The sequence below is a fragment of the Fringilla coelebs genome (assembly GCF_963513975.1).
Source record: "Fringilla coelebs genome assembly, chromosome: Z".
In the NCBI taxonomy this organism is placed as follows: domain Eukaryota; kingdom Metazoa; phylum Chordata; class Aves; order Passeriformes; family Fringillidae; genus Fringilla; species Fringilla coelebs.
In genome coordinates this window covers 63605625-63627962 of record NC_140031.1, presented here as the reverse complement: position 1 = coordinate 63627962, position 22338 = coordinate 63605625, and the positions used below count along the sequence as shown (strand labels likewise).

General features: G+C 36.3%; 1 protein-coding gene across 2 annotated transcripts in view; it reads left to right on the top strand.

Moving 5' to 3' along the window:
- Window positions 1–22338, top strand: part of LNPEP (leucyl and cystinyl aminopeptidase) — a 51234-nt gene that overhangs the window by 7543 nt on the left and 21353 nt on the right. Inside the window, exons 2-5 of one of the 2 annotated variants that reach the window (XM_084225591.1) lie at window positions 13370–13476; window positions 15501–16341; window positions 18695–18833; window positions 21538–21669. In XM_084225591.1, the coding sequence (XP_084081717.1) occupies window positions 15524–16341; window positions 18695–18833; window positions 21538–21669 (1089 nt within the window). In that variant the 5' untranslated portion in view covers window positions 13370–13476; window positions 15501–15523. The remainder of the gene's footprint in view (window positions 1–13369; window positions 13477–15500; window positions 16342–18694; window positions 18834–21537; window positions 21670–22338) is intronic. The other variant, XM_084225590.1, reaches the window with a different exon arrangement.

Here is a 22338-nt window from a genome sequence, read left to right as displayed (position 1 = left end):
AGCTAATGGACAACAGCTGTCCATTAGTTTCATGTCTGATAAATAATTATGACAAAAATAAGTTATGAATTTTTTACCGGTTGTATAGGTGGAGTATTCAATAAATTATCTACTCAATTTTTCCCCTTCTATGAGATTTTCTTTTTTTTTGATAACATAGAAGGCTCCCTAGGAGCCTGGCTATTTACATTTAAATCTAACTGGCAAATGGTGAAATGTAATTGGTCCATGTCGTTCTTCAATCTGAGGTCTTAACAAAGAAAATGCAATGGTACTTTGCTTAAAAATCAGGAAGAGACTTTCAGAGAACCTTTTAGAAGCACCCAAGACTAATAAACACTGACTTCCTTGAAATTACAGTCCTCGCTCATGTTTCTTGGGGCAACTTCAGATAATAGAGGGTCTTAAAATACATAATCACACATTGTTTTAATTTCCATTATACAGTGAATTGGCAGGGTTTTGTTCCAGTCTATGTGCAGAAGCTTGTCACTGCAGTATTTCTCTCACATTTACTTTTAAAACCCACATAAACAAGTAAACAGCAGAAGTAGACCTTGGAGTATAGCTTGAAGGGGTGAGTGACCTTTTAAGTCTTGGAACTTAAGTTCCCTAGTGTAGTTAGGAGTGGAAAGCAAAATTTGTCCTCCTTTGCAGTACAGGAAAATCTATTCATTTTCGGGTTAGGGTTTTTTTTTTGAGAAAGAAGGGTTTTTTGGGTTTTTTTCCCGCAAAACCAGCGTCTGTGTTGAAGACCTATTGTCTATCTAGTAGAAGTCATGATATATGCTTAACTATACAGATTCTTCTAAACCTCTACCAGTTATTTGTATCATGAAATCAAACCTTTGCAGAGTGGCATATGTGCTTCATATGTACATCGTGAGGAGATGTTAGGTACTGTCTGCCTTTTAATAGTATTTATTAAAAGAGTACTTACTAAACAGCATAAGAGCATTTATTAAAATCATATAGATTCATCATATCTGCTTGCATGTAGGTGTTGACACAGAAAAAACAACTGACCCTCTTTTGTTTACTGGAGTCTGTGTGCCTTTTTTAAAATTTCTTTTTACATTTTTTTAAGTTGCATTCAACATATAAAAGTATACATAAGTGTATATGTGTCCAGTTTTGGTCTATTAAAAATATGCAATGCATATGTAATCTTGCTGCTTAGTGGGAATTAAGAACTTGTTCTTAGCTTACCTGTTGCTTCTGTTCTGTCTCTTAAAGGCAGACAAATCCCATGGATGATTCAGATTCTCATAGCAATGCTTCATATTGCCTAATACTTCTTCATTGGGTTTTTTTTCTTTCATTGGATTATTTCTTTTTTTTTTTTTTTGTCTGAATTCAGGAATTTGAGAGAGAAAAATGGTGACATCTATCTTGTAGCAGACTAACCTTTCTTTTTACCCAGAAATACTGGTCTCCTGTAAAGGTTCATAAAGTAAGGTTTAACGCATTTAAAATAACTGCAGGCATGAAAATTTTTGTTCCTAAATGCAAAGACTTGTGCTTTCCTGTAAGTGGCTGTATATTAATCCTTTGCACTGACTATACCAGTAAGTAAAAATTCTGCTTAAATGCTCTTGTTGTAGGTAAACCCTGATAGGCAGCTAATCCCCATGTAGCTGCATGCTTAATTCCATGCAGCAGGATGGGGGAAGGAATCACAAGGGTAAAAAAAGGGAAAAGTCAGAAGATGAAGATATTTTCATATGGAAAGCAAAAGCTGCGTACACACAAACAAAAAGAAGCCCCAGCTCCAAAGTTGTAGGTAAAACCATGGTGAAATGAAGGCAGAGGGCATTCCAGTAGGACTTGTGATTTCTGTGACATTCCAGTGGCTTGCTTTGCCTTTGTTAGCTGAGTAAAGGTTATAACCGTTTTCTGCAGGCAGATGCAGGTTTGAAATTACGTGAATTACATTGTGTACTGTCCTGCTTTAGTTAGAGCAAATAATTTTTCTGTGTAGAATTGAATTACTTTCTTGCTCTGAAGTAACTTATAATGTATGGAATGATGAGGGAAACACGGTAGAGAAGAAGGAAATCTTTAGTAAGAATCTTTTCATAACTAATGTGTTTGTGGGCATGGGCTTTGTTTGCTGAACAAGGTTGTTGGAAGAGATAAGATAAGCTTTTCTTCATTCCCTCCAAACACAGAATTTTTAATGGATGAGTTGGAGACAGCCCAGGGCATAACAGTGCAGGAAGTAATTCGCATTGTAGAAGGAAGAGCTAAATTGATATGACAAGGAGTAATAATCATAAACAAACAAGTTCTTGAAGCATGCTGAAAATATTATAAAATTAAAGGGCATCCTTGTAAAAAATCACTGCTTTCTTCAATTCAGCAATTTTTAATGTCTGATGTGATGTATCTGTTGATACTTACCAACAAGAAGAAATAGTGTAATGCAATATTTAAGTGTTAGTACAGTGATGTTAATCACTGCTTCTACAAGACACAATTTTGCAGGAAGTTTTGAAAATAAGATTTTTACTTGTTTTACTCTTTACTTATGTTTTACTCACACACGGTTCCACTAACAAAGTACAGTATCTTTCAAAAATTAGATTGCATAAGTAAATCTTCAGTTTGGTTGTTTTTTTGCCTGTAAATGTGTGAACTCAAATCTGAGCATGTCTTGAATTTAGGGAGTTGTGCTTGTCTCCTACAAGATCCATGCAGCCAATCTTCAGTGTTTTTGTGTTGAGTTCTGGGTCTAGAAATGCCATGAGTAATTTGCTTTCATGAAGACTTTGAATAAATGTAGCTTTTTGCTTGATGTTCCTCCTCACACTTCCTTTCTTCTGTGGGAGGGAGGATAGGACTAGAAATATCACTGCTTGCGTGACCCATGAAAGCTTGAGGTTTCAGTTAGGATTTTGGTTAGGTTTCCTGATAATACTTAGACATTTGGCATGTGATAATCAACAGCCTGTGCCAGAACCCTTATACACTTTCTGCAAGTGAATTTCTTTGTCCCAAAGAGCAAGCAGGTGGCAACAGGGATTATTTACTATGTTGTAACACAATTGATTGTGAGAAAAATTCAACAAAACTGATATAACTTCTGTGGGGTGATATTTTAGAAGAACAGAAAAGCAATTTTAAAAATTAATATTTGTTAGTGAAGTATTTTTTCCACTTCAAAGTTTTTTTTTAATTGCTTCCTCCAAAATTTTGAGGCATTTCTTTTCAAGCTATGAGCAGACAAGAAATACAGTGACAGATTAGGGAGAGCTGGCAATTAGAAGAGCTAAGTGAGTCTTGTATCTTTGCATGGAAACCAAGGTAAGTAAGGTGGTAGTTAAGAGTTTGTGACTGTCACAAGGTTTCAGAATAAGGAGCTACACTAATTAATGCTGTAATTAACTACAGCATTGTTAACTGCTCCTGGAAATAGGTGTACAGTCCTACTGTGAATCAGTGAATGTAGTGCTCGCAGGACAAGTAGGAAGAGGTTGTTCACATTTTTAATTATTTAATCTTCTGCTCGGTAGCAGCAGGTGGTTGTCCAAAACTGTTACTATAAAAGGAGAAAAAGAGCAAAGAGGAGGATGGAAAACAAAATGGTGTCTGCATTATCCTGAACACTGGTGTCTGAGAAAGGATGGTGAGATGTGCTGAGGGGGTGATGTACCTTCTGTTAGAGGAAGTGGTGAGTTGGGTGGGGAAACAGGCCCAGTAATGTTCAGAGGGATGTTCTGTCAGTTTTAACAGCTTGGAATACAGTATGCCCAATTATCCCATCATCAAAAAACCAATATTAAAGATAGCAGCAACTTTAATTGAATAACTTAAAATACATAAAATCAGATACACTTGAAATATTGACAATATAATTTGGTTAAAATAAGAGATAATTTGGTTCCAATAATAGTGCATAAGCAAAAAAAATAACCACGGGGTATGGAGTTCAGGGTTCTTAGACCCCTGCCAGCTCACGTACAAGCTGGTCAGATGAAAATTCCCCCTCTAATGCCATTTGTCAATGCCATCTCCTCCCATTTTCGATTCATCACACTTCTATCTCCACCCTCATCACCACCTTTACCGTACATGCTCCACGGCTCTTTTAGGTGGTCACACCACTCTTGGGGGGTTGTCACTGATGAAGGTGTCTCCTCTTCCTCAATGTCTTTTAATTCACCTTGGGTTACACATGCACACCAAGCCAATATAATGTAAGCCAAAACTGTATTTAAGCATCAAAGTAATAAATCTCATATAATTTGCATTTTCCTGGGACCAAACCAGATTTTCCTTTCTTTCTGTTAATTTTTAGTAACTGTTATCTCTTGCTTTTTTCTGCCTTGAACATCTGCAGGAAAGGGGGGTGGGGGGTGGGGGGTGGGACCACTCCTCTCCCTTTCTTTCTTGGCATTACACCTTTTAACTGTTTTATTATTTCCAAATATTAATTACTGTGTTAGTATTGGTTACTGTTTCAATTTTGTCAGCACAAATCATACCTATTTACCACATAGAGATGGTCTACAGATTGTACAATTTACTTAATTAGATCAGACTTATAGAATTTGTACCTAATATTAGAAGTCCCCATGCTAAGCAATTATTTATCAAATCAGAGAATAATTTAATTTGGGAAAGACCTTTAGGATCATGGATTACAACCATTAACCTAATGCTGTCAAGTCCACCACTGGACCACTTTTCTTAGTGCCACATCCATGTGCCCTTACATAGCTCAAGGGATGATGACTCCACCACTTCCCTGGCCAGGCTGTTCTAAAGCTTGATAAGCCTTTTGGTGAAGAAATTTTTCCTAATATCCAATCTAAACCACCCTTGGTGAACTTGAGGCCATTTCCTCTTGTGCTGTCATTTACTACCTGAGAGAAGAGACAAACCAGACTAACCACCTTTCAGTTTCCAGTTAGTGGAGAGAAACTAAGTCACTTGGAAAATTCCTGTCCTGCTTAACTGTGTTTTATGAAGAGAAGCTGCTTACTTATCATCATTTTTTTTTCCAGCAGTAACAGCAACTGAATGTTTAAGTTACACTTCTCTAGGTGTTTTGACCCCAAGCCTTTACAGTAACTCAGACTCTCTGAGAACTGGTTATAGAAGTGCAAGTGGGAAAGTTGCCTCCACATTGTGGCTTTTGTTTTTCAACAAGAAATTAATTTTAGACTTTCATTTGCTTGTTTCTTTTTTCTTTTAAAGAACCTACTCTTTACCCATATTTGATGTATTTGAACTGCAGAAGTGTTTATGAACGCAGCCTGGGTATTTTCATGCAAGTTTAAAATTGAACCAGCTACAAAAGCAGAGCAGCTGAGAAGTGGAAATGTCAGTAACAATTTTCTGAGTATTTTTGTTGGTCTTAGCTGGACTTTACACGTAATGAAGTTGGAAAAATGGCCCTATGGGCCAGAAAAAATGGATCCACAAACACAAGACACTGCATGACAGTTTTGGGAGAAATTTGAGGACATTGCAATATTGGCTACATAGAGGAGAGTGCAGATGAGATGCTGTTTTCACTTAGACTGCTGAGATTCAAAGTAATTCCTCCCAGAAAAGATCATTGGTGAGCTATCAAGTAACACCTTTATCTCTTTTAAACCTCTGTTTTATAAAAGAGAAAAGAGGCCTATGTCTTTAAGAGCTGGTGTCATTAGACAGCTATTGTTAAGCTTTGCCTTTGATTTTATTTTTCTATGGTCTACATCAGTGATTTCAGAAATCAGACTGTCGACGCCTGTGGGAAGATAAGTTTGTGGTACTTATTCTACAACTTCAAGACCTGTTGAGCCACTAGAAGCCTTTTGTGTTCAGTTTACTTTTGCTCAAACCTCTAAGTGCTGATTCTGACTTAACAGCAGTCACTGAAGATATCTGCTCTTACAGCAGCCTGACCTACAGGCCTGCATACTAAACCTTTAGGCTAAGGGTTGCCCTGGAGCAACTTACTCTAAACGCGGCCTTAATAAGAGCAAATATCTTTAGAGGAATTACCTCAATCCTGAAATAGATTCGAGGGTTTTTAAACTAGGAAAAGCAATTTTAAATGTGTTAGATTTTCTTTTTTATAGAATTCTGCTTGCTCAGACTGTCCAGAAGAGCTTATCAGCAATCAATGAATGAAAAATTCAAAACTAAGTTCTTTCAAAAGTAAATACCTCTCAGCCAAAATCATACAGCAATTCTCCTAACTGTTTATCAGCGCAGGTCTGATCAACTGTTACTACCATTTTCTACTAAATGTATAAAATGTCTGCTTTTTTTTTCTTGCTTGATTTCAACACTTTTGTTCCTTTTTTTTTTTATCAGTCTACAGCAACCACTGTGTGCTGATTTTGTCTATGCTAATGTACACAATTAGTCAAGGAAAAATAAGACACTACACCACAGCAATTAACAGTTCATACAAAATGCAAATTTAATCCTTAAAGATTGGTTTAGGTAGTAGCAGGGAGCCTGCAGTATTTGTAATAATTGCATGCTGAGCATGAAATATTTCTAGCAAATAAACTACAGAAACTTTGCAAGATGGTCTGTAACATTACTGATACTACTGAGTGTTTATTTTTCAGTGCACCTTTTTTTTTTAATGCAAGGGTTGTGAAATATGGCTTCAGATCTTCAGATTCGCAGTGCTTTTAGGGGGAATGGAATTGCATATAAAATCTGTCTGATTGATCCTCACTTGTTTTGCATGTCTGTGACAACAACGGTATTGCATAGCTCCAGTCTGGGTCCAGTCAGTACTGTACTCCTACTGTTAAATTTTCTGATTGAGCAGAGATGGGAGGCAGTTCTGCTTCAGAAGTAGCTTTAGAGATGGTCTGCTTTCAGATGTCAAAAGGTAATGCAGCTTCTGTGTACTCATACTCAGTGTTCAGGTGGATTGGGAGGCTTCAACCCATAGTTCTGGACTGGCCATGAACATTAAGATGACAGTCACTTCTGCATATGAGTACATCTGTTTGTTTATTCTGTTTGCTTAATTGTCTTTTAAAATTTAGGCTTTATATTAATACTCAATGGTGAGAAAACCTGGATTTCCTTTCCCTAGCTGCTGATGCTTCAACAGTGAATTACAGTTTAAAGGTTAAATACCTATGGTTGCTTTTAGCCAGTTGATTTAAGTGTCTCTTGTATAATTGTTCAGAATTTGAAGTGCTTGCCTGAGCAAGCAACCTGTCATAAGCTTATTGCAGAGCTGAGGTTATTTCTGATTTGACCAGTAGGTTTTGAGAGTGCAGTGACACAGAAAGCAGCTCTGAATCTGCATTCCAAATGTAACAAGGCTTTTGATAGCAGGAGGTTTTTTCATCATAAGCGCTTATTTGTAGACTGAGCATTTACTGGTATATGCTGCCAGAGATCAATCAATGCCAATTATTTGTATTCTTTGAGAATTTTATGGTAAAAAATTAGATGTCACCTAGTGATGAGATAATGTCACCTATGTGTTCAAATCCTATGGCAAATATCTTATAATACAGCATATAGAACATAATAGATATATATGGATTTGAATAAATAGGGAAGTGGGACTTTGAAAAACAAAAAAACATATTGCATCAATAATCTGTTAGGAGTTTTATTCTTTAAATATTTTTCTTCCACAAAACTATTGATACAAAATACTGTTAGTTTTCTAAGTTGTCACTTCTGTTTCTTGATCTTTGTTTTTTTTTTTCTCATTTCATTTGCTGAAGTAGTTAAGTAGGGTAGAATGTTGCTTCCTTTTCTACTGGATTTTTGAAACTCATTTCTGTCATATTAGGTTATGCAATCCATAAACAGCATTAATTAAAGTTTCCAGCCTTATTTCATCTTTAGGTTTAGAAAGATGAAGTTTATATCTAAGAAAATGTTAACAATTGATGTTTTAAGTGTACATTTTCAAAAATCTACCAATTCAGATGTTTAGCTGTCAATTAAACTTCTTTCCTGGCCATTTTATTCCTCATCTGTTAAAAAAAAAAATCTGATAGACAGTTGTGTTTTATCTGTACCCCTGGCTGTTCTTATTTCTGTTTGCTTAAACTCTAATGCTGATCTGCAGTAATAAAAACCCGGAACTAGTGATGTTTGGAACCAGTGATTTTTGGTCTCAATTGAGGAACTGATTGCACTTTCTGAAATATTTCTCACCTTTTGGATTTCCAGTGTAGTATTTGGAACCGAATTTTCTTCAAAATGCCTTTTTGGGACAATGAATCTGTTTTGGCACTTCCGTTTGGGTTGCCTGTCTCTCTTTTCTCCTCTCAGACAACTTAGAAACAATAACCAGGACAATAGTTACGGGTGGGAACAGGTTGTAAAATTTGGAGCAAATCTCAAGCAATGAGTCCAGCATAAGGTGCACAGATAAGAGTGTATGTTCCCTTCTGTCTTCTATAAAAAACAATAATTTTTGGCAGTTTGGAACTGAGGTGATTGATCTGCTGCTTCCTATAAAGTAGAATTGGTGAACTGCCATTAATAAGAGCAGAACCCAAGTATATAGTTTTAATTTTTACTATTCTGTTAAAATTATATTTTTACTAAGTAACTCAGCATAAATAAATAGATTTAAGTTATATGTGGAAGTTGGCCCTATGCTGAATTTAATGTAAAAATCCCCCAAACTTAAAAGAGGTGACTGAATACCATATTCGATGTTGCTTTTCCATAGCAACACTTCTGAAATTTTAGATAGGACAGTTCGGAGATTTGGTGTATTAAACATTTCTCTGTCTCTACCCTCCTCCTCTTTGAGGCTGGAGATGAAGATTTGCATCAGACAGTTCAGGAAGAAACGTGTAAACCTTTGATAGTGTTTCCAAATCCTTGGTGCTTCAGATGTCCTTAAACACATTTTAGATGACTCTTTAATGTGAAAAATCAGTTTTGTTTCTACAGCCAAGTTTAGTCTTTATAGTTACAGCCTTAGTGGTTTGTGCATTTAAAATATTGAGCTGTTTTAAATTTATATAGAAACTAATAATAGAAGCACGTAATGTTTCTGAAAGCTTGTTGAATATTCATTGTAGTTTTCTCTTGTGGCTTGTTTTGTTCCTTTTTGCATGGAAACTGTACAATGCAAGTGCATCTGGTTTTAATTGAATCTCATATTTCATCTTGTTCTGGTCACTAGCTTGACATGACTACAGACATAAGATATGTGTGAGAAATTTCACTAAGTAGGTATATTTTTGGTTTTCTCTCTCATAAATATAGATGACTACGATGCTGTGAATAATGTCTTAATCTTTTCCCTAAAATAACAGATTCTGTATCAGGTACACCTGTTATTTGCAAACTTTATAGAGCCATAGAGTCTGCACAAATCATACTACCTCTTAAAGGCAGTGTAATTGTAGTAGAAAGCTTCAATACATTTGTCATGTCAATAGGTTCTTTTTCATTTGTGCTGTTTCTAGTTGGGTTCTTTCCAGATACAATGAGAAATTATTATGTCACTAAGGAAAATATAAATTTTAAGTTACAGTGAAAGCCTTTTTTTATTATCAATAATTTTCAACGTTTGTTTTTTCTTCTTTTTAGGCGAAATATTTACACTAAATTTACTGCTTTTGGTATAAGAGAGGGCAGTGATTCTATATGTGTCACTATTTCTGCAGAATTCCTTCATTGGCTCTTCCAAGTGACATACTGTTAGTACTGACAAGAACTAAACAACTTAGAGCAGTATTATTTGTTCAGTTTTGCATCCATGGCTATGTATGAATGACCTGCTTCAGTCGTAGCTACCAGATTCCCTTCTGCTTGTCCCAAAGACCAAGTAAGGGAGAGAAGATCAGGTTCCATGTACTCTAACCAGTCTTACTATTTTTACTGATGAGTTATACATACATACAAGCATGCATTTCTCTGCTTGGAGCATGCTTACATGCCTGACACAAAATATTTGTAAGTGCTAATAAGTGCTTTGGATAGTTCCTCAGAGTCATGGAAAAAAGGAATTTTATGCTGTTTGCTAAACATTAACGGCATAGAACTAATTCTGCAATTCTTAAGTATTAGTGGAACCTTTGTTTTTCTAGTTTTAGACTGTGTCACACAGTATTTGTGCCCAATAGCATCATCTCCTCCAACTCACTTTACCGTCCAGGTGACAAGCTCATTCATGTATTAGGAATAACATACTCTGATCTAAGTACCTGTGCTGAAACTTCAAAAGTGTTTCACGGCTACTTCTAGCTGAGGTGGCATTTAGACGGGTACATGAAGATAAAAAATATCTTTAAAGGGAAAAAATCCATCTTGGAATTGCTTTTTGCCCTGCTCGATGGCCTTAGCCAAATCAACCAGGCTTTTAATAGGAGCAAATTTATGTGGTTTGTTTATGGAATTTGCTGTTTTGTCAGCAACTTCTTCTGCCAAAAAAAGGGCTAATGCTTTTAAATTTGGACGTAAAAGTTATGTATGCAAAACAGTATTACTGCTCTTAATAGCTAATGGCATTGTTAAACACCTATTCCTGAAATCATTGGGCAAAATTATTCTTTGACATGCTATCAGTGAGTTGGTTGATAGCAAAACAAGTACTTGGCTCATGGTTTTTCTGTGTTTTTTCCTGATCCACAAGGCATGAATATCTTGTTTTGGGCAGGCTTAACTCTGCACCTTCTCTCATATTATTTATACGCAGCTGAAGTAATTTACATTCAGTGGGACTCACTTTTTATTCCAGTTGGTTGCCACACTTTATACCCCTTTATGAATTTGGTCTGGCCTTGGGTTTTGCTACTTCTGCTGGTACATTCTACCCAATAGTTGTTTTGCTCTAGGTTATTACAGAAAGGTTCTCACTTATGTTCAGTGGGAGTTTGATTGCTACAATGTGTCAGGTGTTACTGTAATTCCTCTAACATTTTTTTCAGTTAAAATATTTTATGAAAGCACTGTTTTAAGATTGTATTGTGGTGAATTTCAGTCTCAGGAAGCAGTAACACTCTGTCTGAATTGAATAGGATTGAACAGGATTTTTAGGTTTTTTTTTTAGTTTTAGCCTCTTAATCAGAATTGAGAAATTGAAAAATAAAAAGCCTTTGAGCATTTTCTACATACTTATCTTTAAAAAGAAATTAACTCAATTAATAGGTTACTTAGATCCATATAAGACTTTTTGAGTACTGAGATTTCTGCTCTGAGGTAGAATACCTGACATGTTAGACATAGACAAGACACTACTGATTTTGTTTTGCAAGGGAAAAAAGTACATACTTCTAGAACTAAAAAGAGGTATCAATAGCATTACAGGAAGATACTGTCTCTGAAATATAGAGGAATATTTTTTTTTCTGTATTCTGCAGAATATTTATAATGGATTTCAAAAATCAAACATCATGAAATTTTTTGTTGTTGCACACACTAAAATTTAAAGTTCAGGAAAAAGCGTATGTTCTCCCCCTTAATGAGATTGAACCTCTTCAGACAAAATAAATACTGGGAGCAAATGCTATAGACTACTGCTTTACTTCAACACCTGATTGTTCCTGATGGATCATGTTTCATACTGAACAGGAGTATTGTGGTGAAGTTGCTTCATAAGTTTAAGGACTAATTTGTGAGAGGTATAGAAGTGAAGAGTATGTTTTGTAGGAGCAAGCTGTGTGCTTGCCTTTGTGTCCTTAAGTCACACCACTCTATAGCGCCTGCCTAGGTCTCGTTATCAAAGCCTATGGGGGTTACACTGTCAAAGTCTGCAGTACATACAGCAAGCTCATTGTACTGTTGTCTTGGCGCAGGCTGTGTTTGAAGCTCACATCCTAAGCATTCTGTCCTCTTCACAGGAAATAATAGACCCAGCTTGTTACCACCTCTGAGTATTGTAATGAGGAGATATCTTGCCATAGATTTTTGGGAGTCTGTGCTATAGGAGGCAGCTCTAAAGAAACTTTCAGAACCATCAATTTTGAGAAAATACCTGCCTTCCTTCCTTTTTTCAGTATAAGGAAGATTAGTTTTCTGGATTTGTCAATCATGTAGTAGTTAACCTCACATCTTTTCTCAGAATTGTTTCTAACTGTGAGTATTCATATTATTCACCATTAAATGTGATAATAGATCACGCATTGGGGAAGGTGTTTAAAATCTATTGCTTTCAGAATAAATTTGTGGAAGAATCACTTTTGTTGGGGTATGTTTAAGCTTTTAGCAGATGTAGATAGAAGCTTAAGATTTCACCTTTAGGCTTTTAGCATTTCATTAGGGCTATTTAGAGAGCTGCAAGACTCACTTCCAAGACTTTTCTCTTTTACCTCCTTGTTTACTCTCACACTAGACTTGTGTTTAACAAATATTTAGATTCAAGTCGCCATGCTTGATGGCAAATGGCTTTTGTAATACATTTTAGCAGCTCAGATCAGTACTTCCCTTACTGTGGACTGGTGTGACCACAAATGCCTCTAATGCACCTGCAACCTCTCTCATGACAGTGGTAGTTCACTGGAACCATGCAAGTTCTTTCCAGGTTAATTTTCCTACTCCTGAATTTATAGTAATTTATCCTGTGTTGTATTTGGAATGTGAATTAATCTGCTTTGTATGTGTTTTAAAATGGGAATGTTTGCTGCTTGGCCATACATGATATCATAGACGATGGTGAAATGTGATGCTTGCAATCATGCTCCTCAAGCTGCTTCTTATTCCCTGTGTCATGTTTCAGTTTAAGAATACTGGATTTTTCCCCTTCATGTGGCTGTTTGGCTCATATTGTAACAGCTCATGGGTTAAAATTGAAATGTCTTAAAAATTCAGTTCACTCATACTGTCATGTTATCAATGCCAGTGAACAAGCAGGAAGCAAAGAGTTCAGAGTTTATCTGAGTGATAAGTTTAAAACAAATTTTCTATGGTTCACTTCCTAAAAATATCTTTTGTGAATAAAGAAAATTATAAAAGACTTTTATGTCAGCATAAATAGCTCTAGTAACCTTTTGATACTTGGTGTAAGTTCTTTCTAGTGGAGAGTAGTAGTCTGGTGATGCTTTGGATGTGCAGTAAAGTTTTGATCTTACATATTTTGATTACTTCCAATTTGTGCAAATATTTCTGTAGACATTGCCTATAATTGTTGTTTTCCTAGAAATTAATGTCTCTAGGTATTAAAACTGTGAATTGTTTTGAAGCTAACTTCTAGTTTAACTTTTCTATCTTAGTTTCAGTTTGAGATTTTTTAGTATTAATTTTTGTTTTGACTGAAAAAGTTGTTAGTACATGCATGCGACTTTGAAAATACTGTCTTTAGAAGTAACTTATTCTCTCATAAGTTCCTCAGAAAGCAAACTGTTCTCTAAACCTCAGAGCTGATGAAACCTACTTTCTGCTAGATTTATGCACTTTATCTTTCTCCTCCTTCCCTCTGCAGTGTCTCCCCTGTCTTCTACCTCTTTTGCTGGCCATGCAGCTGCACATGCAATGGCTGGGGTTGGAGCTGTGTACTGATTGACTGCTACCTTTTGGAGTGGTTAAGATGTGAGTCTTAATACCTGCCTTTTCTACATAGCAGATGTGGATTTGGGTGTCTTCTACCAGCAGCTGGTTGTTTTGGGGTGGGGTTTCATTGGAATTTGAAGAAATTTGGTCTTGAGTCTGTTTTCAAATTTGATTGAAGCTGATCAGATTTCGAAAGCAACCAGCAGAGGGGAGTAATCAAGAAATTCTGTTAGAAGTTATAGTGAGTTCTTGATTAACTGTTCTTGGGGAGAGGAATTGTAAAAGAGTTTCTGCTGCACAATACTTTATTTCTGCATTTTTTTCCTCCACTAGTTTGCCTATGTTTTCACTTCTAATTTAACTTAGCTTTCTGTCCTCTCAATTCTGTGTTGTGCCCAGTCTGACATGCAATTACATGTGCTCCAGTGTAGATGTCATGGTGTTAGACCACTGAATGCAACCACAGCCTGAAGGCTGGCATGTGAGCACTGTACTGGGAAATGCCATAAGAATAGAAAATTCTGGAAGTTGCTTTTGTCTAGAGCAGATGGCTTCCTGAAGTCCCTTCCAGCCTCAGGTATCTTGCAACCCTCTGATCCTATTCCTTCTTAGAGCAGGTAGATCCAAGTTTCACCAGACTCCCTGCTTTCATACATTACTATATCTCCTGTTCAGGTTGACTGAATTTTCTGCGGAAGGATTTTTTTATTTTCTTTTTACCTTATTTTAAGGCCTTTTTATTGCTAGAGCTACTGACACTCCAGTTTTTCTGAGTTTGTGGCCTTGAAACAGGAAGTCGTGATACATTTAGAGTGAATATTGAGGAACTTAGTATATCTAGTTTGAAAATATTCTTGCCATCTTTTCTTCAAAATGTTTTATTTTCATTTTTGAGATTTTTAGCCATATAGAAACTTGACTTAATAAAATGAAAAATAAATAATACAGGAACAGTTATATTCTAGGTTGTTTATAGATTCACCAAATGTACATTCGTGCCAGAAATTAATACAAGTTAGCCTAGTTTATAGTAAGTTTACATCCAGAGCAAAAATCAGCTTTCTTCGTCTGGAAACAAATAATGTGGAAGATAGAAGTGTTTTTCAGTTGACTGTAGACAGGCATGTCCAAAAGAGATTAGGTTGATTTCTGAACCCTTGCAGTTGGGCAGAAGTATTGTCTAGTCCCTTGGATAGAACCTGTGAGTGGAGACTAATTAGCTAAAAGATAACCTTTTACATAAACAGTGGAAGATATGATCAAAAGTTTGATCAAAATGTAACTTCATGTTATAAAACTGTGATTTTAAAATTTGGTATGAATTTCAATTCCTCATTTACATTCACTAAATCATCTATTACGGACAAATTTTATCAAGGCAAACAGTCTGATTGGCACTGATTTGACTTCTTAGGTGTGTGGATTGTTTCAAGGATTGTATGAGCTAGATCTTAAATGAAGATGTCAATTGGAACTATGATTTTTATACTGCTATTTTTATGTGAGAAATATTTTTATCTTTTTTGCAATGTCTGTGAAAAATGAAGTTTAAAAATGTCTAATGAATGTTTTATTTGTGTGGCTGCCATTGCATTGGCAGATTTTCTCCTCTGCTAAAGAACTCAAAAAGCAGCATATTTGAAACACTCCTAGAACTGTATTGGCTGTTGTGCTTTACTGTGCAACATAAGAAATAATCTAACTTTAAGAATTTAGTTGAGTACAAATATAGTTTACCGGAGTAGAGGAAATGCAGCCAATCCAGTGGTATCAGTGGACTGGGAGAGCAGTGCAGCTGGTCTAGCTGACCTCCAGTTATGGTGTAGGATGCTTTTGATTATGCCCAAGGAAAGCATCCCTTTGAAGATACTGAAAGCAAAATTAGAGTAGGCAGAAAAGTGTAGAAATATTTCCAGGAAACTAACTTAGGAGAGAAGATGGAAGAGATCTTGATGGTACATACTGTAAAGACATTTCCCATTGTGTAAATCAGTGAAATATCTTTGAGGTGTTAAAATCAAGCCTGTTGTCTATGATGTAATATATGGTCATTTCTTTTTCAGATCGAATCCCGTTACCCAGGAATATGATTGAAAATAGTATGTTTGAAGAGGAGCCCGATGTGGTTGACCTGGCAAAAGAGCCTTGTTTGCATCCACTGGAGCCTGATGAAGTGGAATATGAGCCAAGAAGCTCTCGTCTCTTGGTGCGTGGCCTTGGAGAGCATGAAATGGATGATGATGAAGAGGATTATGAGTCATCAGCAAAGTTGTTGGGGATGTCCTTCATGAACAGAAGCTCGGGTCTGCAGAATAGCATGTCTACATATAGACAAAATCCAAGTGGATCATGCTCAGTTCCCTCTACGAGGACCATGGTGGTTTGCACAGTTGTTTTTGTGATTGCATTTTCACTAATAATAGTGATTTATCTTCTTCCCAAGTGTACATTTACCAAAGAAGGCTGCCATAAAAAAAACCATACAATGGAACTAATATATCCTTTGGCAACCAATGGAAAACTATTTCCATGGGCAAAAATTAGACTTCCTCCTGATGTTGTACCGCTGCACTATGATCTTGTCTTGCAGCCAAATTTAACTACTCTGAAATTTACAGGCTCCGTAAAAATAGTGGTCAACATCCTCCATGTAACTCAGAAGATTGTACTTCACAGCTCAGGACTTAATATCACCAAGGCAACAATTACTTCAGCACAAGGGCAGCAAGTAAAGCCAATTGAATTCCTGGAGTATCCATTGCATGACCAGATTGCACTCATGGCTCCAGAGGCTCTCCTTGCTGGACAGAATTACACTGTCAACATAGAGTATTCATCTAATTTATCAGACACCTACTATGGCTTCTACAAAATTTCTTACAAGGATGAGAGCTCTAAGCAAAGGTATGCCCACTAATACAGCTTCTCTGTTCTGTCACTTCCAGATTGTGCTTTGATAACAGAAGTAAAAAGGTTGCTTTTTTTATTGGACATTTTATACAACTTATTCCTGTTGAGAAAAATCAGTCTTTTATCTCTTGATTAATCTACCTGAAAAATGTCTTTCATGGATGAGTTCCTTAAGTCAGGGCAGCCTCTCCTACAGTGACATGTACTTCAGTGTGGAGGTTGTAGGTGGTTGTAGAGTGGCTTTTTTGGTTTGTTAAATTTTTAATTTCTCTCTTGGGAAATTCTTCCCATATTTCTTGAGCCCTTGAGTCTTAAGGCAGGGACTGAGGAAACAAAATCTTGTCCTCATAGAAAGAGGCCAGGTTCAAGACCACTAGAGGAGTCCAGTGGGCCCAAAGGGATGCATCACACAGTTGTAAGGGAACTGAGAGATGTCATTGCCAAGACGCTCTCAATCATATATGAAAAAGTCATGGCAGTCAGGCAAAGTCTCACCTAACGAGAGAAAAAGGAGACATCATACTTTTACAAAGACTAAATTAGTGCTTTTTTTCAAGAAGGTTATTGAAAATTGGCCCTTCCTCCCCACTTCAGATGGGCCTTATGTTGGTTAAGAGTGTTCATATCTTTGTGGGCAAGTAATTATCCATTCAGGTCTTCTAGAAACAGTGTGGTGCAATAAAAAAAGAGACAAGAAGAGCAGTGTGGGTCAGCTAAAGAACTTATTGCAAGCATTAAAAACATGCATTCCCATGAAGTAAGCAGATGTAAGAGTGCAGTGGCAAGTGTAGAAGGCAAAAATTACCTAGATGATTGAAACTCAGTGGATTTTTTTCCTATTCCGATCTAGCTGCAGCGTTCTTTTCTGCTTGTATTTACTGTAGTAGAAAGAGAATGCTTAATTGTTCACAGGGGAAAAACACGACCTTTGAGTAATTTTTTTGAGGTTTTTTCTCCCTTCAGTCCAGTGCTACCTCCTTTTGTTCAGGAACAGGGTGTTTTAACCTGTATGTTGAACATGTTTTAACCTGTATGTTTTTCAGTTAATCCTTTCCAGATAACTCTTTAGTGATTACATCATTTCCATTGCCTTGCCTGCCTCTTCTTTTTGCAGAGGCATTGTCTCTGTCTGTTGTCTGTAGTTTTACAAATGCAGACTTCTCTGATAACCTCTGTTGTTAATGTACTTTCTATATAAGACTCAAACTCTCAATTGATTTTGGAAGAAAATATATTTTCTTTAGTTTAGTTCTACTTTTTTTTGAATATTTTTTTATATTGTCACATGATTACAAAATGGCAAAATACTTAACTTGTTGCCAAAAGGAAAATAAAAAATAAATAAATTGGGCCTTATTTATATTTTTATGCTGAATGGTTCTTTATTCTTTACTTTTCTTCTGCACAATCTTGCAGTGAAACTACATTAATTTGTCAGAGGAAAGAAAAGAGTAAGAAGTTGAAAGCAGACATGCAGTTTAATCTTGTGAGTTTTCAGCACTGTGCCTTCTCAGAAAAGCTGTAGTTCGAATCACAGTACAGAATAAATAAACTGCCCAAACACTTGTGGGTAACTTGGCAGTAGGTTAAAAAAATAAGCAAGGAAGAAAAAAATCTACAATATGTACCATCCTCTCTGTGTAGCCCCTGTAAATATTTCAATTAGTAGACTTGCTGAACTCTGTGTTGACTTGCAGGTGTGGAAGTCAGAGATGTTCTCCATTAAAAGCTGTAATTTCTATGGCTAGTTAATATGAAAAGAATGGAGAGGGAAGGTAGACTCCTGAGAAGTCTTCTTGTGATATTAATATCTGTTGGATTAGAGACAAGACAGTACATGAACTTGGACAGAATCCATCTACTAGCCAGCACAGGGAGCAGGCATACAGTTAGATGAACTGTGGGAACATCTGCAGGAAATGGCCTGGCAATTAGATGAAAAAGCTTCCTTGCAGTCCTCTCTACTGCAGAGGTTTCCAAACTCTTATTTAGTAGGCATGCTTGCTAATTTAAGTTTTCGATCTTCTTTTTGTTCCCTCTCTCTGGAAACTGGCTGGTTTATATTTTGGCAATTGTTTTGTAAGTGAGTTAATCCAGGTGTATTATTCTTTGCTCAGAAAGCAAAAAATAGCCAAGAAGATTTTTCCTCAATTAAGTATGTTACTTGGTTTTAAATAAAAAATTGTAAATTAAGCATTTCTTCTGACTGGCCCAGCCAGTCTTCAAAAAGTTATTCCCGTAACAAGCTCTTAGAATGTTGGGCGGGAAATGACTGTTCTATCCTAACGAAACTGACATTTATGCTTTTAATAATTCTTATTTTGCTCTTCTCCACTCTTCCCATTAGGTGGTTTGCAGCAACTCAGTTTGAACCTCTGGCAGCAAGGTCTGCTTTTCCATGCTTTGATGAACCAGCACTTAAAGCTACTTTTTTAATCAAGATTAAAAGGGATGAGAAACTTTCCACTCTGTCAAATATGCCAAAGGTACCTGCTTTTATAGGGGAATTTTAGTAGAGCTGCTGCCTAGGTAATCCATTTCAGTGTTTGTGATTGTGTTTTTATTGCATTAATATCCAGGAGATTTACCTGAGTGGGTAAGCTATAAACGATATGACTTTAAGCTGTATGATTTATCAACTGTTTTGTTCTCTAAGACTTGTCCTTTGTAGAGAAAACACCTGTTCAATGTATTGCACAGTGTAGGATGTTACTGACAGTTGAATGATTGAAGGATTCCTGTTGAAATTAAATGAACTATTATTTTAAAGGCTATGTTTTTGGTGACATTGGTCTCAACAGCCCTTAAGGTTTGCTTTTGAGTTTTCTGTGTTTGCCGCTACTGCACATGTGCAGAGTTCTGTAGTACCTTCAGCAGTAGTTTGTGTAATTAGCACCAGTCTGTGTGAAAGGTATGCCTGATCTTGAAGGATGTGCTTCTGTGACTAAATGAGGGGAGGTGTGGTATGAACACAGAGTCAGCTCCAGAATGTGAATGAGGAATCTGACGTTCCTTCAGCTAGAATTTTTCAGACAAAATCTTTTAAGAGCTTCTCTGAATTTTATGATGATGTTTTATGCTCTTATGCCTTTGACAAACCTTTATGGAAGCCTAATTCACTTACACAGATGAGAAAGACTAGCATTACCTAATCTGTGTCTGAACTAGGTGTTCTCTCATCAAAACATTACCACCCTTTATCACCCAGCAGAAACTCAATAGTGACATTGGTCTAATCTGTAATGAGAATATTACACCTTTGGTGTTTCTGGTACGTTTGCGTACGCTGCGCAGCTTGGGTTCCTGGAAGCTGTCTGTCTAAAGCTCAGGTGCTGATGCAGATGCCTTGTTTTTGAAAACCAAGCTAATGAAATAGTATCTAGCAAACTTATGAAATTGTATCTTTTCACGGTGTATGAAGGTTTATTTGGATTTGTACCGATTCTTAGCAATACCAGAAGAAATGAACTCTGGTGGACCACTCTTCTGTTTTATGTAAAAAAGAAAGGGTGCTCACTCACTCTCCTCTGCTAAGAGCTGGGCAAGTGGCTAAGGCATCTTTAAATAGCCTCCCAGGTTCTTCATGTACATAAAGTAAATGGTGGTTCAGCCCTGCTGCATACACCCACAGTTAGTTCCATTGGTCAGAGCGAGGTGCTTGTAATGCCAAGGCTGTGGGTTAGAGCTCCATATCAGCCATTCACTTGGACTTGGATTCCGTGGTCCTTGTAGGTTCCTTCCTACTCAGAGTATTTTGTAATGTGTGCAGCAGACATTGCTGAAATAATCATCTATACCTACATGTCCAAGAGATCTCAGAAGCAGGCCTTGTCAGCTAGTGTGTACCTCACTAATTTGGCAACATATAGTGTCTGACATGGATTAAGGCTAGAATAAACTGCATGTTTTGGGCCTGTAGAGCTACCTTTTGTGGTTTTGTCCTGTTTTTGGTCTAGGTGTGTTGGGGTTTTTTTTAATGAGGATAACTAATTTTTAAACCAGTTTATCTGCAGCTGCAGGAGATTTTCTTAAATAGACTGTCACCTCCTTATGAAAAAGCTCTAATAAAGACAGAAATTTATGAATTCACTAGAGAAATTAAAATATGGCATTCTGCTCATACATAATGGTCAGATTAAATTATTATAGTGGTTATATCTTAAGGTTTAAAAATACATTTCTCTTTAAGATTGAGAGTTAAATTTTCAGTGACACTTAAATGTCAAAACATTGTTTGGTTTCTAATGGTCTTGTTTAAAACTAAGGTTATTGTTGTTTGTTACATGTTTGTAGGTTTTGAAAACAAAATCATATATGAAGTTTCAAAATTTATAAACTGCCATCTCTCTTTCCAGACCTTTAGTATTCTGCACTCTAGTGGTTTTAAAAATTTTACTTTGTTCTTTTTGTATTTCATGTTTGTGAAGGAATACATTAAAAACTACTTAAAGGACTATAGCCTGCTTTTCTAGGACTATTATTAAAGAAAAGTGCAGAGGAAGTAAGTTGAGGTACAGTACAGTATCGTACTTCTGTACGGTATCTTACTCAGAAAAGTGTACTCAGAAAAGTGGGCAGACAGTCACTTTTGTCAGTGTCTGTTTAAGCTGGGCATCTTTTTGCTTTGGAGTAACTGAAATCTTAGGTTTTCTTGAGTTTTTAAAATGCATTCTCTTTTGATCTGTAAAAGTACATCTGAGGAATATTTTGTTCAATTTTAAAATAGTAAGTATGCCTACTTACCTAGTTTTGCTGAGACTTACAGAAAGAGACAAATACTTAACTGATGTAACACCAGTATTTTTAGTAGGCTATGTGCAACTGTGTCCCTGGTCTAGCCTAATGCTCTCTTGAATCAATGCTGATCTATATGTTGACTTTGGATTATACTGGGACTTTAAATGCAAACCAAATTAGATGAGTTTCTCCAACAGAGTAGTTGTTTGGTAATACTACATAATAAAACTTGACAAATAATTTTTGTATGTATGTGTAAATGTTTCATGTCTTCTTAATCTTCTTACATTGTTGTAAGTATCAGCAATCCCTCTGAAATATAACAAAAATATAAAGATATTATGTAAGCGTGCCTATAAACTGTTTGTAGCATAAAATAATTATTTAACATTGATTTATTTTATGTCCTAATGTTCTTTTGTCTGCATTAATAATACTTCATTTCCCCTGCAGAAAGCCACTACACCTGTGACAAATGGAATTGTTCAGGATGAGTTTTTTGTGAGTTTGAAGATGAGCACCTATCTAGTAGCTTTTGTTGTTGCAGACTTGAAAAACATTAGCAAGGAAACTAATGGAACTCTGGTATGTGTTTGTTTCTCTTTAAGTTCTGCTTCACTCTTCCCAAGATGACCAGGCTACTAAACAAAACAAAAAGATTCCCCAAACCAAAAAGCAAGCTCTGTCTCTCTAAATTTATTTATCTTCTTGGTTTTATTATGTTTATCATAGATAGGGGACAAAAGCCATATGCTGTAAAGTGGACTGAAGTGATACCAGACTGAATACACTTTTACAACAAGGGACTCTGCATCAGGTCTTGTTAAAAGTGGGAATTTACAAAATGTAAAATTCCTAAGAGCTTTCAGAGCTGGCAGCTTAAACTCTTCTTTTCAGTGCTTCATCTGTGAACAGTCATACAAACCAGGAGTTGTTGTGAGGATGTAAAGAAATGTGACAAGTTTCTAGGAACACCTACGCATGGTTTCAAGCAGTGCCACAAGAATTTTTTGTACCTGCCAAGATAACATATCTGAAAAACTCATGCTCTACAGTAAAGCAGATTTAGGTTGACTTTAAATCTACATTTAGTCACTTAAATACAATTACTTAATTTTGTTTTTCCAAAGGTTCCAAACATCAGAGAGTGGGTCCTGCTTGAGCTTTGTCCTTTGCAAGGATATGGCCTATTTTTATAATATGTGCAGTTAGAGAAACTAAGGAATAAACGTGGTAATATTAGTAGATGCTCCT